The sequence below is a fragment of the Equus caballus genome, chromosome 20 (assembly GCF_041296265.1).
Source record: "Equus caballus isolate H_3958 breed thoroughbred chromosome 20, TB-T2T, whole genome shotgun sequence".
NCBI classification, from domain to species: domain Eukaryota; kingdom Metazoa; phylum Chordata; class Mammalia; order Perissodactyla; family Equidae; genus Equus; species Equus caballus.
In genome coordinates this window covers 44,339,492-44,355,536 of record NC_091703.1, presented here as the reverse complement: position 1 = coordinate 44,355,536, position 16,045 = coordinate 44,339,492, and the positions used below count along the sequence as shown (strand labels likewise).

Sequence of the window (16,045 nt, the reverse complement as noted above, 5' to 3'; positions counted from 1 at the left end):
GCCTCAGCTCAAATGCTGCCTCTGACGCGAAGCTTCTCGAGTTACCCCAGGGAAGATGCGCCTGCCTTCATCTGAGTTCCCAACCTTGACGAGCATGTGGTATTGTCACTTTTCTGCTTACTATCTGTCTCTCTGGGGGATGGGACTGTGTCTTCTTCACCCTGTACCTTCGGGGCGTGGTGCGTTGTATGCAGTAAGTACTCATTTGTGTGGAATGTAAGAATGATTGACTTTACAGCTCTACTTCATTATTTGTCTGTGTCTACTCCTTTCCATGCTGCTGCCTCCACTGTCACCATATTAATAACAATTTTAGGGGCCGGTCCCTTGGCCAAGTGGTTAAGTTCCGACGCTCTGCTTTGGCGGCCCGGGGTTTCGCTGGTTCAAATCCTGGGGGTGGACACGGCACCGCTCATCAGGCTGTGCTGAGGCGGCGTCCCACGTGCCACAACTAGAAGGGCCCACAACTAAAAATACACAACTATGTACTTGGGGGGCTTTGGGAGAAAAAGGAAAAATAAAATCTTTAAAAAAAACTCAACTTTATAGGAAGATTTTTTTTTTTTCAACAAATGGTGCTGGGAAAACTGGACAGCCACATGCAAAAGATTGAAAATTGACCATTCTTTTTCACCACACACCAAAATAAACTCAAAATGGATCAAAGACCTAAAGATTAGGCCTGAGACAATAAGTCTTTTGGAAGAGAATATAGGCAGTACACTCTTTGACATCAGTTTCAAAAGAATCTTTTCGGACACTGTAACTCCTCAGTTGAGGGAAACAATAGAAAGAATAAACAAATGGGACTTCATCAGACTAAAGAGCTTCTTCAAGGCAAGGGAAAACAGGATTGAAACAAAAAAACAGCTCACTAATTGGGAAAAAATATTTACAAGCCACTTATCCGACAAAGGGTTAATCTCCATAATATACAAAGAACTCACACTGCTTAACAACAAAAAAACAAACAACCCGATCAAAAAATGGGCAGAGGACATGAACAGACATTTCTCAAAAGAAGATATGAATATGGCCAATAGACACATGAAAAGATGTTCATCATCGCTAATCATCAGGGAAATGCAAATCAAAACTACACTAAGATATCACCTTACCCCCGTTAGATTGGCAAAAACATCCAAAACCAAGAACGACAAATGTTGGAGAGGTTGTGGAGAAAGAGGAACCCTCATACACTGTTGGTGGGAATGCAAACTGGTACAGCCACTATGGAAAACAGTATGGAGATTTCTCAAAAAGTTAAAAATAGAAATACCCTATGACCCAGCCATCCCATTACTGGGTATCTATCCTAAGAACCTGATATCAGATATCTCAAGAGTCCGTTGCACCCCTATGTTCATCGCAGCATTATTTACAATAGCCAAGACGTGGAACCAGCCTACATGCCCAGAAACTGATGATTGGATAAAGAAGATGTGGTATATATACACAATGGAATACTACTCAGCCATAAAAAAAGACGAAATTGGCCCATTCACAACAATGTGGATGGACCACGAGGGCATTATGTTAAGCGAAATAAGTCAGTCAGAGAAAGACGAACTCTATATGACTCCACTCATAGGTGGAAATTAGCATATTGAGAAGGAGATCTGATCGGTGGTTACCAGGGAAAAGGGGGGGTGGGGGGAGGGTACGGAGGGGGAAGTGGTGTACCCACAACATGACTAACAAAAATGTACAACTGAAATCTCACAAGGTTGTAATCTATCATAACATTAATAAAAAAAAAAAAAAAAAAAAAAAAAAGATGGGCCCCTGGGCTAACAACTGTTGCCAATCTTCCTTTTTCTTTTTTTAAAGATTGGCACCTGGGCTAACAATTGTTGCCAATCTTTTTTTTTTTTTTTTGCTTTATCTCCCCAACCCCCCCCGTACATAGTTGTATATCTTAGCTGCAGGTCCTTCTAGTTGTGGGATGTGGGACGCCATCTCAATGTGGCCTGACGAGCGGTGCCATGTCTGTGCCCAGGATCCGAACCCTGGGCCGCCGCAGCAGAGCGCGCGAACTTAACCACTCGGCCACGGAGCCGGCCCCAAGGAAGATCTTTTTGATAATAGAGATCTCTTTGACTTTCCTTGAAAGAGTCAGAAGAAGGACCTTCTCTCTATCAGGGATTACTGAGAGCATAAGGGAGAAGAGTATGTTCTTCCCATGCTGCCTTATTGCGACCCATTCTTTTCCTTGGGCAGCAGTGTTCTTTCCCAGCTGTTCTGTGAGCCCCTGAGGGCAGGGCCTGTGCCGAGCTGTGACGCCCAGCACCCAGCACCAGCCTGGGCATAGAGATAGGTGCTCAACGGGGATCTGTAGACAACTGTGTGTGCTCCGGGGTAGGGGAAGACAAGTGGGTCAGGTTGGGGCGACTCTCTGGTATGGAAGGGAAATCTGGAAGGCCAGGTGAGCCTAGGTCAGGCCTGGGGGTGGTGGCGAAGGTGTGACAGAGAGGACCAACGTAGGTTGTGAGAGAGGGCATCTGGGAACAGTCAGTGTCAGCCAAGCGCCCTTTGGGAAGCAGGGAGCAGGAGAAGGATGAGGAAGGACTTAGACGGTGGGGGAAGAGAAATGTGTGGAGGGGCAGGTGCATTGGGAGAGGGGCGAAGCAGGCGGGAAGTAGGTCCCCAAGAGTGAAGGCCTTAGGGCAACTTCTTCACTCCAACGAGCTGGCCAGCCCCCACCCTCCTTCCCACTCCCCCGCCTCCTGCTCACCTCAGGAGTTCCACGTGTAGCACACGTGTCAGAGCCGCCTTCATCTTCACCGCTGCCGACACTTCCTCCCCCCGAGTGTCATCAGGTCTAGACCGGGGCCTCTGCTCATGGATAGGATTCCCACCCCTCCCTCCTTCCCCCAGCCAGAGGTGAGTCCCATGACTGCGTCCAGACTCCCCCTCCCAGAGGGGGTCCCCACCCGTCTTCCTGAGCAGCTGGATCCCCAGTCCTGGAGGAGATAACGAGGAAGGAGGAGATGCGAGAAATGCCTGGTCTGACGGAGGAGTGAGGACAGGCTCACACGCACTCAGGGGAGCACAGCCCGATCCTCTTCTGCCCTCTCCCCACCCCTTCAAAAGACATACAAATACAAAACGTCATCACAGCTGAGAAAATTCATAATAAAACCTTTTCTTGACATTCCATGGCCGGTCCTCTCTCCCCTCCACTTCTGGGGGTCCTCTCTTTCTCTCTGTTACTAAACTCCTTGAAAGAGAAATTACATCCAACCCTCCATTTCCAGTCCACACACTGACTCCTTAACTCGTCCCTCTTCTGCTCTCAGTCTCCTTGGAAGCCCTTCTGTCCTAGGGTACCAGAGGCCGCCTGTTCCGAAGTCCATGGTGCGGCGGCGGTGGTGGGGTCTCCGAGGCCTTGAAGTCCATGGACCCTGCAGCCCCTGTGCCTGCAGACTGCTGCCTTGGCCGTGGGACTGCCCTCTCTCCTCCTTGTCCACCGATGATCCCCGCCTTCCTTCACAGCCATGCCTCTTACCCCATGACCAGACGGGGGCCCAGATGTGCCCCACCAAAGTCCATTTCTCCAGCCCCTCTCCATGGGGGCAGCTGGACGTCCTGCCCGCCCTGTGAGCCCAGCAGAACATTTGGCCTCTTCCTTGGCCCTATCTTGAGCCCGAGGGGCTGAAAGGATGGGAATTCTTCCTGTGGCACAGGACCTGAACCGGAATCACTCTTTGTTTTTAAATGAAATAGTCCAGTCACAGAAAAGGTACAGAGAGCAACAGAATGACCTCGCCACCCAGCTCAAGAATTAACCATCATTGATATGCTTGAAGACCCTTGAATGCCCCTCCCCATCGCATCCCCCTTCCACAGAGAGGCAGCCACCATCATGAATTTGTTATTTGCCATTTCTACAAATTATTTAAATGTCTGCTACATGTGTATGTGCCCTTATGTGACATATAGTATTATTATGCATGTTTTCAAGCATTATGTAAATGGATACACTCTCTACATATCTTTCTTCCACTTACTCTTTTTTCTCATTTACTTTGCAGATACAAATAGTTCTTGGTTATCCTTTTTCTCTGCAGTATAATATTCCATTGTAAAACTGTGCCACACTTGCTTTACCTCCTTGCCTTTAGGAGGTGAAAAGACCTTTAGATTATACCCAGTTGAGGTCATTCTGGATCTCTCTTCTCTCATGCAGCCACTCAGTTCCATCTGCTACTCTGTTGTTCAAAAAGCCTCCTGATATCATTCTCCAAAGCAACCTCTCTATTTAGGACTTCCTCACCTGCCACCTGGACAACCCCAGTGGTCACCTAAGTGGTCGCACAGCCCCAGTGTTTCTCGCCTATTCTCCCCCCAGCTACTTTCTCTCCAAACCCCATGTTGATTGTTACTCCTCTGCTCTAGACCCTCTCTGGGGCACACTGCCCAAGCCCCCAACTTGGATCCCCAGCTTGGCCTTCAGCACCCTCTGGAGCCTGGCTCCCACCTTTCCAGAATAATCTCCCAGTACTGCAGGGTCTCTGGCCTTCTAGGCTCTCCCCGAAATGTCCTAACCTGTCACCCCCCTGCCTCCGTTCAGCTATTGCCCCACTCGCCATGCTCTCCTGCTGTCTTATCTTTCCCTCAAGGTTCCTGTAAGCCTCACCTCCAAGAAGCCTGCTTGGAACACCTCTGAAGGCCACAGCGTGTGGCATTGAAACCACTGACATGGCCCCTGCCAAACCCGCTGTGTATTTATTTAAGTACAAGACGGTCCCCCTCTGGCTGGAAACCCCTCCGTGACGTAGACCACATCGTTTTACCTTCATCAGCATCAGCATCAGCATCAGCATCAGCATCACTGCTTGCTGGGTATCAACAGGTGTGGGCCCTGGAGACAGGCTTCACAGTGACTGTGCCGCTTAATCCTCCCCTGAGTCTTCTGAGTAGCCAGGCATTCTTCTCAGTGCTTTATAGACGAGGAAACTGCACCACAGTTCACTGGCGCAAGGCTGAGCCCAGCTCAAAGGAGGTAAACATGGGCTGGCCATGGCAGTGGTGGCACCCACTGGCCTCCCTGCGCCTGCTGCTGCCACTGCATCAGCCGCCTCCACTCAGTCCTTTTTCTGCCACATTAGCCTTCCCCAAGCCCCACTGCAGCCCCTGTACGGGCCTAGAAAGCCTCTCCTGTCCCCTTTCCTACCCCGATTTCCCCTCCCCTGCTCCAGCCTCTCTTCCAGGGAGTCCTCCAGGAGCACTCCAGTCCCGCTGACCCCAACTGGCATCCAGGACTGCATTTTATGAACACCTATTATGTGTCATGGGCCTAATATTCTCCAGACACCTTTTTTTATGCTTTGTCCTTAATCTCAACAAGCCCATGATGATTGCACCACCCCCCCATTCTACAGACCAGGAAGTCAAACCCCAGAGAGATCAAGAAACTTTCCCAAGGCTGCAGAGCTCATAAGTAGCAGAGGCAGGATTTGTACCCTCCCCGGGCTGCCTCCCGCAGGGCCTGAGTTGACTCCCTTGAAGTAGCACCCAGCCCATCCCAGCAGTTTCCCAGCCCGAGCAGCGGCTCTCTGAGAGCAGAGGCCTGCCCCGTGCTGCTCTGCCGTCCCCCACGCCTGCGCGCAGGAGTGGCCTGGTGTAGACAGTCTGAGTTCCAGGGTTGGGGTGGGAGCCTTCCAGTCAGGACCAGAGGCTCCAGAGGGCTCGGTGTGCCCAGGCCTCTCTGCACGGCCCCGCTAACTCAGCCCATCTTCCAAAGGTGGCCAGACCCCTCCCCGCGCCCCGTCCCTGGCCCTTCCTGGCCAGGACAGAGGGCCTTTCAGCCCTGGCTGCCACCATGCCCACCTTCTCGGGAGGGGCTGTTTTTCTAAACTTTTGCTCCTGAGGTGGAGGCAGCCTGCAGGTGTGGAGGGGACCCGGGCCTGGGTGGTGCCCTGGGTGTCCACAGGCAAATCGCAGGCTTTCAAGGCAGAAGGGACCTCTTGGCATAAACACATCGGAGTGGCGGCACGTGTGTGTGCCCGTGTCTGCGCACAGGCCAGGTGTATGCTGGCGTGTGTGTGTGTGTGTGTGTGTGTGTGTGTGTGAGCTCCCCGCCTCAGACAAGGGCCGCTTTGTGCTCACCGCTGACGCCCTGCTCCAGCAGGAGGCCCCCATTTGATGGTTTTGTAGGGTGTTTCAGCCTTCTTCCTCCACTTCTCTGTCCCTCAGACTCTCCCAAGCTCCAGCTGACCTCATTCTGCCTGGAGAAGAACGGCAGCTGGGGGAGCCAGTGCCTAATGCCTCGCTCTGAGGCCCTCTGTGCCTCAGTTTCCCCACTGGGAGTCTCCAAGAAAGGGTGAGGAGAGAAACCAAAGTATTTAGTGTTGCTAGAAAGCTAAGACTACGCCACTCAGCCCCTCTTCCCCACTCTAAGCGCAGGCTCCTCATTCTTCACGCTTCCTCTGTTAACCGCTGACTCCCTGACCTCAGTTCCTCATCCGTAGATGGGGAGAACAACAGCATCTAACTCAGGGTTGTTGTGAGGATTACAGGAAATAGAAGGCTTCTAGAACAGTGTCTGGGAGGTAATAAGAGCTCATTAAGTGTGATGATTATTACCAGTAAAACTCTCTGTTGAGCCCCTTGTTGGGCTGGGGTACTAGGCTCCCCTAGATTGCTCTTCTCTCTCTTGCCTTCTCCTGTTTCTGTTCAGGATGCTTCACAGCTCACAGGTTGGAGGGTCTTGAAAGCCCCCCAATGAAAGAAAGAACCTTTTCTGCTCTTAGCTGGCGGCTGCTCTCTGGAGATGGGGTCTAGGGCGGTTGTCCATCCCCTGCCCCCACCCTCTTCCCATGGTTAAGTTTGCCCAGAGGAGGAGCAGAAAGTCCGCTTTGTCTAAAGCGCCCTCTGCTGGCCGTTGGCAAAAGACCTTGGGCAAGGGTGGCCGGTCAATGGTGGGAGGAGGCAAGAGCTTTCTGACAGGGAGGGGGGGACTTCTGCCCAATGCCGACCCCAGAGCGCTACCTTCCCATCCTCAAAATGCCCGGCTTGGAGCATCCCTTTTTTTGGCCAGCCAGAGAACAGGTTTTGAAGAGAGCTTCCCTCGCCCCATCAGGGCAGAAATGCCAAGACCAGGACAAGCTGCCAGCCAGAGCGAACCTGCCCCCAGTAGCTGCAGATAACAGCAGGAAGGAGAGAGGCTACACAGCATGCAGAACTTCCTGACAGCAAAGCACGATTGGGGGGCATGGCAGAGTTGGCTCTTATTCAGAAGGTAATAACGCAGCAGGGGGCTGACCCTCGTGGGATCTGTCAGATCAGTCAGAAAATTAATTATTGAGTCTGTAAGCCCACTCAGAAGACGGAGATCCACAGCAACCTTCTGTTTCTGATGTTGCAAGACCTCCTGCCAACACCTAAGATCTTCTCCCCACGTCCAAATGCACTAACCAGACACTTGCCATATCCCTTTGGGGAGGGAATAAAAAAGAAGACTCTGGTGGAAGCAGGAAAAACTGAAGTTAGACTACTGGAAGGACCGTCCTGACAGTGAGGCTGGGCGTAGCCTTGTCCCTTTAGAGTCTCTGGTGTGGAAAGGATGCCCCTGAGGCCAGCCTGTGGAACAGATCTTCTGTCGGTGGAGCAGGAGGAGCTGGGAGCTTGGCAGCCAACACTCTGGATTCTCAGGGGGCTTTCTATTGGGCTGGTGGGTCCAGGAGGGGAGAAGGGGGAGGGGAAGCGGTGAAGTCACGGGTAATTGATTGCACTGTAGACAGTGCCCTTGTCCACAGGGATCACATGCTACTTCTACTGCACAGGACCCAGGTGGCCTCTGCGGAGGGTGGGGAGGGCAGAGTACAACACGCGGCAGTGCTGCTTGACACAGTGTCTGGGGGGGCCGGACGGCAGGCGGAGGGGGCGACTCTGAGACCCCAGGCTCAGCTCCCCTGGCCTGGCCCTCTCCATGGAGGGACAGGGAGTTCACCCCAGGCTCCACGCCGGTGTCCAGAGGATTAGTGGGTGGAGGTGGCGTGGACCGGGTGAGACAGACAGAAAGCGAGACAGAAGGAAACAGCTGATGGTCGAAAGGCGTGGGAGAGGACAAGACAGGCCTGAGACAAAGACTCAATCTCTGGATCCTACCCCCTTTTGCCTGCCCCACTTCCATCCCAAGTTTGCTTTCTGGAAAGTTCCAGCCATTTGGGGATTTGTGGGAAAGGTGACTGTTTCCAGTTCTGCTGTTGTCTCCACACTTCCCCCCAAGTACACACACTCCTTCCTGGGCTCTGCCCCAGGACAGAGGCCCGGGGACCCCGACTCTCGAGGAGCGTGTCTGAAAAGTGACCACGGTGCCAGAAGAAGGGAACTGGTAGATAACCCTGGTAATGGGCACTTGGGTCTGAGAAGGCAGGGGGCGCCCCTGGTGGGGAGGGGTGGTGAGTGGGGATTGGGGACTTGAGGGGGCGCTGAGGGAGGTGTCAGGACCCACCTTTGGCTTCACAACTTGGACCTCCCCCTCCTTTCCTTCCCTCCCCCAACTGTCCAGGGTGCCCTTTGCAGTTAGAAGAACCCCTTTTCCGATCCCGAGCCCACCCGTACTGTGACACCGCACACATGGGCGTGCATGAGCCGACAGCCCCACCACACGCATCTCGATGCCACCCCCCACACGCGCACACACACACACGCGCCTATCCAGGCAGCCCCCACAAAGACATGGGTGATGCGCCCAGAAGGGCCCCGGGCACGCCGGGGGACGGCTCCCAGGCAGTGGCCCTACAGCAGGGGTCCTTCCCATCCCAGGACGAATCGACCACCTGCTGAAAACGCTCTGGCAGGAACCCGGCTTCCAAACTGTGAAGGAAGTGGGGCAAGGAGCTGTGACCTTGGAAGAAAATAGGAGAGACCGGGTTTGAAATAAAATCCCAGAGAATGCCATGATGAGCGGAAGAGGGGGACAGGAGGGGTGTGGAGGACCAAAGGCCCTGTTGTAAACCTGGAGCCTGACCAGTGTCAGGGGTAAAAGCCTACACCCTCGCACTCAGGCTCTTGAAGAGAATGTCCCCACAGGAGCCCCACGTCCAGCTGGCACCGCCTGCCCTCAGAGCAGTCTTTCCACGTTAACGCCCCGGCCCTCCCTCACCTTGGTGACACACGCAGGGCCCGGTGAATAGAGGACGTTTAATATTTCTGTGCTGGTCAAACGGAACACAGGTGGGGGGTACACAGGGGAGGGGGCGGAGGGCCCCCTGCCTCGCGGGAGGGGTGGTTGTGAAGGGGTGTATGTGGGGGTTTCTTGGGAAATAGTCCAAGGAGTCTTCTCAGCAAAGGGGCCTGGGGTGTCCTGAGCATCCAACACTCCCGGTCCTTGGCCTTAAGGTGGGGTCCCCCATAGGGGGTCTGTGGAGAGTCTCACTTTTTTTCCAGCTCCTCTGCTGGAATCCACACTCCCAGCGTGATGGGGGACTTGGTCCTAGACGGGGGTCTGGAGAGCCCCCAGGTGGGAACCGGGCTCCTGTGCCCCCTGCCCACGGGGTGCCGAGGGCTGCCCGCCTCCTCCTCTCTGCCCTCTTTCCTTCCCCCTGGCTGGGCAGGAGCAGAGGGGGGTGAGCAGGGGCCCCAGCCTCTCCTGAGTCCCAGGGTCCTCAGGGTGGGGTGGAGGAAGGGTGGAGGGAGAGGGTCTTGGCCACCAACAGACACTGTAAACTTTGGTTTTAAACAATAACTTAAGTGGAGGGAGGGTTCCAGCCTGGGGCAGGGGAGGGGGCAGGAGGAGTGGGCCAGGGAGGTGACAAAGGAAAAAGCCAACAAAAAGTTTTGGTTTTTGCTTCCGGCATAAGAAAGGTCTTTGGTCATCCGTTTAACTGGGGACAGGGCTGCTGAGTGAGGGTGAGGGAAGACTGCAATGGGGGACCTGTAGGCTGGGGGCAGGGTGACCGTTAGGTCACAGCAGCCACGGTATTAATCCCACCTGCCCCTCAGCCTCCTTTTAGTCTGGCTTTTCCGGGTGACAGAGGCAGGGTGCTTCCCCCAGCCGGTGCCACCTCTGGCCCCAACCCCAGCCTCAAGGGCACCTGGGCTCCCATCAGCGGCTCCACGTCCAGAGTCCACCTGGCACAGCCGTCCATAGGGAGGCGGCCGCGCCGGGCCTCTTCCTGGGCTCCCTCGTGTGGGCGCCGCGGAGTAGCACCCAGCACACGGGCTGAGGGCCCAGGTCAGCCTGGGTCTGGCTCAGGTCGGGGGGAGGGGCTGGAGCCTGGCAGGGACCCCGTCAAGGGACAACTTGTCCCGCCCCAGCTGTGGCTTTTTGAAGGGGCACAGCCGAGGGGGCTGGCTTCTCCCAGGGCCGGTCTGAAACCTCAGTTGCCCCATCCCGGCGCGGGCGGGGTGGAGAGCTATTTCTTCACAGTACGGAGAAGACGGCGGAAGGGAGCACGAACGAGGGAAGCGGGGGGGCCTCTGGCCAGAAATCACTGCCGGAGCCAGGAGCCAGGTGCGAGGGGCCCTGGGTCTGAGAGGGGTGGCTTAGCCCCGCCTGCGGGTCTCCATGGCGCTGAGGGGCCCCGTAGGGGACAGCTGGTGGGGGAGGAGGGCCCTGCTGCTGCTGGTGGTTGGGGGGAGGCGGTATTCAGATATAGGGGGGGTCTGAGGAGGGGTCTGGGCCCTCCGTGTCCTCTGCTGGTCCCAGACCAGGGGTTCTGTGTCCCCTCGGGAGCGGGGCAGTCCCTGCCCCCCGAGCGTCTGTCACTCAGGTCACAGCGGTGCTGCTGGCCCAGCCCCCCATCTGAGTCCTGGAAGTGCCTTGAGGTTTGGGCGGGGCTGTGGACTGGGGGTGGGTGGGGCCTGGGTTCCGGAAGGGAGGGGTCTCACCCCTGCCCTGCCTGCCCCTGGAGGCCCTTAGGACAGTTCCTCTCCCGGTGGCAGCTCTTCCTCCAGGTCCCTGTCTTCCGGAGGCCCCGAGGTGCTGGGGTTGGGGGGCCCCAGTGGGGGACCGGGCCGCCTGTCTTCCTCCGCCTCCGCAGGCTCCTCTTTGACCTGCACCTGGTGGCTGCGACAGAAGGGATCCTGTGGGCACCCCGGGGGCTTTCCTCTGCCCCCGCAAACACATCCAGAATTTGGGGGCACAGTGGGGTGTCCACAGCTCACCTCCCCAGGATCCCACTATCCCTGAGCCACTGAGGCCTGATGCCTTAGGTCTGATGTCCCCCAGGGCTGTCTCCAAGGGAAAGGGGACGCTGGGATGGACGAGATTGCCTTTGGCTGAGAAGGAGAGAGAGAAGGGAAGGCCAGAATGCAGGAAGGAGGGGAAGGAGGGAAGTAAAACAAAGGGAGAGAGAAGAGAATAAGAAAGGAGAGAGAAGGGAGAGAGGAGGGGAGGACCAATGGGAAGGGAGAGAGGCCACTTGTCCTGGGAAGAGGTGGCGGAGATTGGTGAGATGGGGACGCCACTCACAGCGGGAAGATCCCAACTTCCTGATGGGGCACCAGGGCGGGTGGGGTCCCTGCTGTGTGCTCACCTGTACTGGGGTGGGGAGAGGCGAGGGGGGCTGCTGCTGCCGTTGCTGGGCAGCGGCTCCACGGGGGCGCCCACGTCGTCATGGCTGAGGGGCAGGAGGCTGCTGGCTGAGCCGGGGTTCAGCATGCCAGGGCTGTTGAGGAGAGGGAAGCTGCTCTCGGCCAGGGCAGCCTGGAGGCACAGGGTTGGCCACGTCAGTGGGCTCCACCCGTCAGGGGCTTCCCCACTCCCTAGAGAGCCTTGTGTGTCTGTGCCGGCCGCTGGCAGGTCTCTCTCGGCAGCCCCCCAGCCCAGGCTCAACCTTCCGAACACAGCTCCCCCCACAAGGCCAGAGCTCTGACCCTACCTGCTTTCCTGGGAACCTGGGAGACAGAGGACCCCCAGACTGACAAGCTGGGGAAGGGACCCCACTGGTTATGCCCACCTCCCTGCTCTCCGCCCCGTCCCGTCCCGTCCCGTCCCGCCCAAACCCAGCTTTGTCAGGAGAGGTGGGGCCCGGGCCCCGAGGCGGGGTCAGCAGAGGGTTGGGGTTTGCCCCCCAGAGTGCTCTTCACACTCCTTCCCACTGTCCCCTCCTGTGACAGATGGGCCTTCTGCATGGGGGGGGGGGTCTCTTCTACAGGCCCTTGTGTGTGCTGGAGGGAGATGGAGGGGCAGGTGGCAGAGGGGGCGGGTGGACTCTGGCGGGGCCCGGTCACCTGGTAGCTGGCATTAAGTGCTCCGTAACTGAGGCCCGAGATCATGTTCTTCACCAGGGTGGGGCTCCTGGGGAGAGAGGATGTTCGGTTCGCTCACCCACGTCCTCCTCGCACACACCTGGACCTTGACTGAGGGCCTGCTCCAGCCCAGGGGCTGTCCCCTCTCCTGGGGGGCCAGAGCGGGGTTGGCCCCTGTGTGTGCCCCATCTTATTCAACCCTGAGCTGACTTGGCCCAGCAGGGACCGACAGCCGCCTTCCCGGGGGAGGCGCTGGGGCTCTCAGGGACTCTGGAACTGTCCCGCCTCTCAGAGCAGGTAAGTGGGAACGGGGATCCCTCCCGTGTGTGTCTTCACATCCTGCTACTCTAGCCTTTTTTCTCTTCAGTCTAGATTTTCCAGTGTTCAGCAAGGTCCAAGCTAGAGCCTCTACAGTCCCATATCTGTAAAATCCACACTGGGCCCTCCTGAATTTGGGGACATCTAATAAGCCGTGTGCTCAGCCTGTCCCCACACGCTCCACACCAGAGGCTTTTCTGCACAGGAAGGTGTTCAGGGGTTGGGTCAGGAAAAGCAATGGCTCAAGGGCTGTCCCTCTTCCACAGTGAGGACCCCCAGTTTACAGAGCGCCTCAGAGAGGTTAAGGAATTGGCCCAAGGACAAACAGCTGGTGAGAAGTAGAAATGTAACTTGCAGCCAGGTTTTCTGATTCCAGAACCAGGTCCTCTGATGCCAGGTTGGTAATGAGACATGAAGATACCAAGCGTTGTGACTGGCACCGTGGGGGCACTCAAAAGGGGACAGCTTTTCTTCCCTTTCCCAGGCTCTAGCCTGCCCAGCCCCCACAACTGCCTGGGCATGGGGAGGCTCTTATTGGGGGAGAGGGAATCTTGAGGGGAACAGGCACCCACAGAGCTATGCCTCTAGCTTGCTTCAGACCTTGCTCTCCTCCCCATGGGCCTCTGGCTCAAGAGGCACAGGCCAGAGGGTGGCCTGTGTGGGGGATGTCTTGGGGTGGGGTGGGGAAGAAGGCCTCTGGACTGGCAGGGAAGTGAGGAGAAGAGGTTGCCCCCTCCTCCCTGGTTCCTCAGTTTCCACTGAAAATGCTATGTGGTAGAGCAGAACACAAAAGATAGGAGGTCGGAGAACCCCCTCTGCCATGATCTGCTGTGTGACCTCCCTCCAGCCCCTTGCCCTCTCTGGGCCTCCTCTCCCTGAAAAATGAAGAAGAGAGCCTGGGGATCTCAGAGGTTGGCTCCTCCTGTGATAAGATGGGGGAGAGTGGCTCCGAGGATGGCAGCTCCCTAACCAATGGCCACATTGGCTGGCACTTGCCTATGTCCCAGCTCTAGCCATGGATGCCTTGGGCTGCTATCTCCCTCTGGTGCCAGGTCCCCCTCGGCTCCTTCCCTCAGTCAGAAGAACAGAACAAGACAGAAATAAATGTCTTCTTTCTAATCATCTGTCACTTCCACATTCCTGTCTTCCCTGGGCTCCTCCTCCCCTTGTCTCGTGGCCCCACCCCAAAGTGGGAAGGATTCGGTGCACAGCCCCCGGAGAGGCACGGGGCGGCCCCGGCCCATGCCACACAGGTGGCTGCCCCTGCCCAGGTCTGGGCCCACGCACCCGGTCATCTTTGGCGGTCTCCGCTTCTGATACTCCCGCTCGTCCACGGTCCACACGGCGCCCTTGACGTTCTCCACGCGCACGAAGCACTTGTGCAGGCTGAGGTTGTGGCGCACGGCGTTCTGGGGGCACAGGGATGAGGGCAGGTGCTCAGCCCTCCTCCTCCGTTCGGGTGAGCACGCATAGGAAAGTCCTCATGTGCCCCCTCGTCCCACCTTCCCCAGTCCAGGGACGAGCAGGGAGGAGACACAGCCAGAGGGGGTGGCAGGCCCCCACCTGCCCCTGGAGCCAGGGGCTCCCAGCGTCTTTACCACCAACAGCCCAGTTATTCTCCGCTCCCCTTCTCCCTGCCATGCCTTGGGAAACTCGGTCTACCAACTAAATGGTACCTACGTAGCCATAATTTGTTTTCCCCTCATCATTAATCAGATACAGGTAGCTGTGACCTGGGGCTCCTGATCGGCATGACATCCCTCAGGCCCCGGCACCTGGAGCCTGGGGCACCTGTCTCTGGTGCACACAGACTCTCCGTTCACTAGCTCACACCCTCACCACGGCCTTCCTCAACCCCAGCAGTGTGGGCGTCGTGACTCTGAGCTGTGGCTCAGAACAGACAGCTTATTGAGAGCACGAGGTGTACAGTCGAGGCCTAATACATACTTGTTGAAATAAATAAACTGGGCGAAAGGAGAGTGTGGGCTTAGCCGCTGTAAGGCAGGAAGAAGAGAGAAAAGAGGAAAAGTCACCTTGTCGCTCCCACCTCCTCCTGGCAGGATAGCTTCAGGAATTGAGGTCATCTGGTTTGTAGGACACTCTGGTGAGGGCGGGGGTGCTTGGCCCAATTCCCCCCTGGGAGCCTGGGCGAGGGCCCCAATCCACCCACTACCCTCCCGCCAGGTCCCTCAGTCCTGTCCCTGCACTCTCCTGTCAGCCTGCCCTCAGCCGTGCCTGGCCCTGTCCCTGGTACCTGTCCTCCCTAAGCCTCCCCCTGGTCCCCATCCTTGCCTCCTCTTTACATTTCTAAACGGGGAAGAAAGCAGGCAGGGCGGGCAGCCCGTGCCCCTGGAGATCCCCTCTCCCTCTCTCCCTTCCAACTCTTGCCACTTGCAACTGGCCCGATTTCATTACCAATTTTAATTTGCCTCTAATTAAATCCTGTGTATTTTTCCGACTCGCTCGCTAATCCACGAGGGAGGCGGGCGGCTGGAGTGGAATCTCTTGGAGCGATAATTACAAAGGGCCTAATCACGCCGGGGCTCCTGCCTCGGAATAAATTTGCCCGCATTACGGGGCTCCGATCCTCCGCTTTGCAAATGAGAATGACCCCAATTTCCGAGGATGGCCTCACCGGGGCTTTTTTCCCTCATTTCGAAGCCTGATTCGTGATGAGAGACTAATTCGTTACGCTGAAACATTAACGGCAATTTAAGGGGTCTGGCAGGGGCTGCGTAAACAAAAGGATGGGCCCACAACATGGGCCTGGGAGGGATGGACACGGGGGAGGGCCGGTGAGGACCATCAGCTTGGCAGATGGCAGCACCGTCGCCAGATGAGCAGCAGCTGGCCTGGCCCACGCTGGCTCCCGACCCTTCTGCCCTGGTCTCAAGTGGACAGCATCTCAGGATAGGGGCCAGAAAGGGCGAAGGAAGAGGGAGGGAAGTTGAAATAGTTGAGGAGAAGATGAGGTGGGACCTCCAAGGGCAGACAAATGGGTGGGAAGTTGAGGTGGAAGGGAAAGAGAGCTGGGTGTGGCCAGGGGGCATCTCCCAAGTCACATGAATGAAGCTTGGCTGCCAAAATCCTGAAGGTCAAAGTGGACCTCAAGCTGAGATGGATTCTGCTGTACCACGAGGAGGGCACAGGCAGTGCCCTAAGTGGTGGAAGCAGCAGGAGAGCCCCACTAACTGGGAAGGTCACCTACTCAGTCACTCAGCCAGCTTCCTGTTGGGACCTGGACCAGGTGAGGGGAGATGGAGTGAGGACTAGGGAGGGAGAGACGCACTACTGAGATGACCCAGGCTGGGCAACCAGTCGAAGGTGGTATGGAAGGCCAGGGGGTTGGCCTACGGGAGAAGCAGCTTCATGATGGTCATTGAGAGGTTTAAGCAAGTCACCCCAACCAGCTTCCCCATCCTCCAGGAAGGAGAGAAATTGCAGGAGGGGTGGTACAGAGAACAGGAAAGGAGGAGAGGAGGTGAGTGGCCCCTGCCCCCAAGAAGGAGGCTGTTTTACAGAAGAC

At 56.6% G+C, this 16,045-nt stretch overlaps 1 protein-coding gene across 10 annotated transcripts in view; it reads right to left on the bottom strand.

The window, feature by feature from the left end:
• Positions 1-9,131: 9,131 nt before the first annotated feature.
• The window catches only part of FOXP4 (forkhead box P4), a 51,089-nt gene continuing 44,175 nt past the window's right edge, over positions 9,132-16,045 (bottom strand). For 5 of the 10 annotated variants that reach the window (XM_070245548.1, XM_070245550.1, XM_070245549.1 and 2 more), the window contains 4 exons: positions 13,807-13,928; positions 12,184-12,250; positions 11,487-11,656; positions 9,132-11,034 (listed from right to left, as the gene is read on the bottom strand). In XM_070245548.1, the coding sequence (XP_070101649.1) occupies positions 10,836-11,034; positions 11,487-11,656; positions 12,184-12,250; positions 13,807-13,928 (558 nt within the window). In that variant the 3' untranslated portion in view covers positions 9,132-10,835. The remainder of the gene's footprint in view (positions 11,035-11,486; positions 11,657-12,183; positions 12,251-13,806; positions 13,929-16,045) is intronic. The other 5 variants (XM_023624909.2, XM_005603898.4, XM_023624910.2 and 2 more) reach the window with 1 other exon arrangement.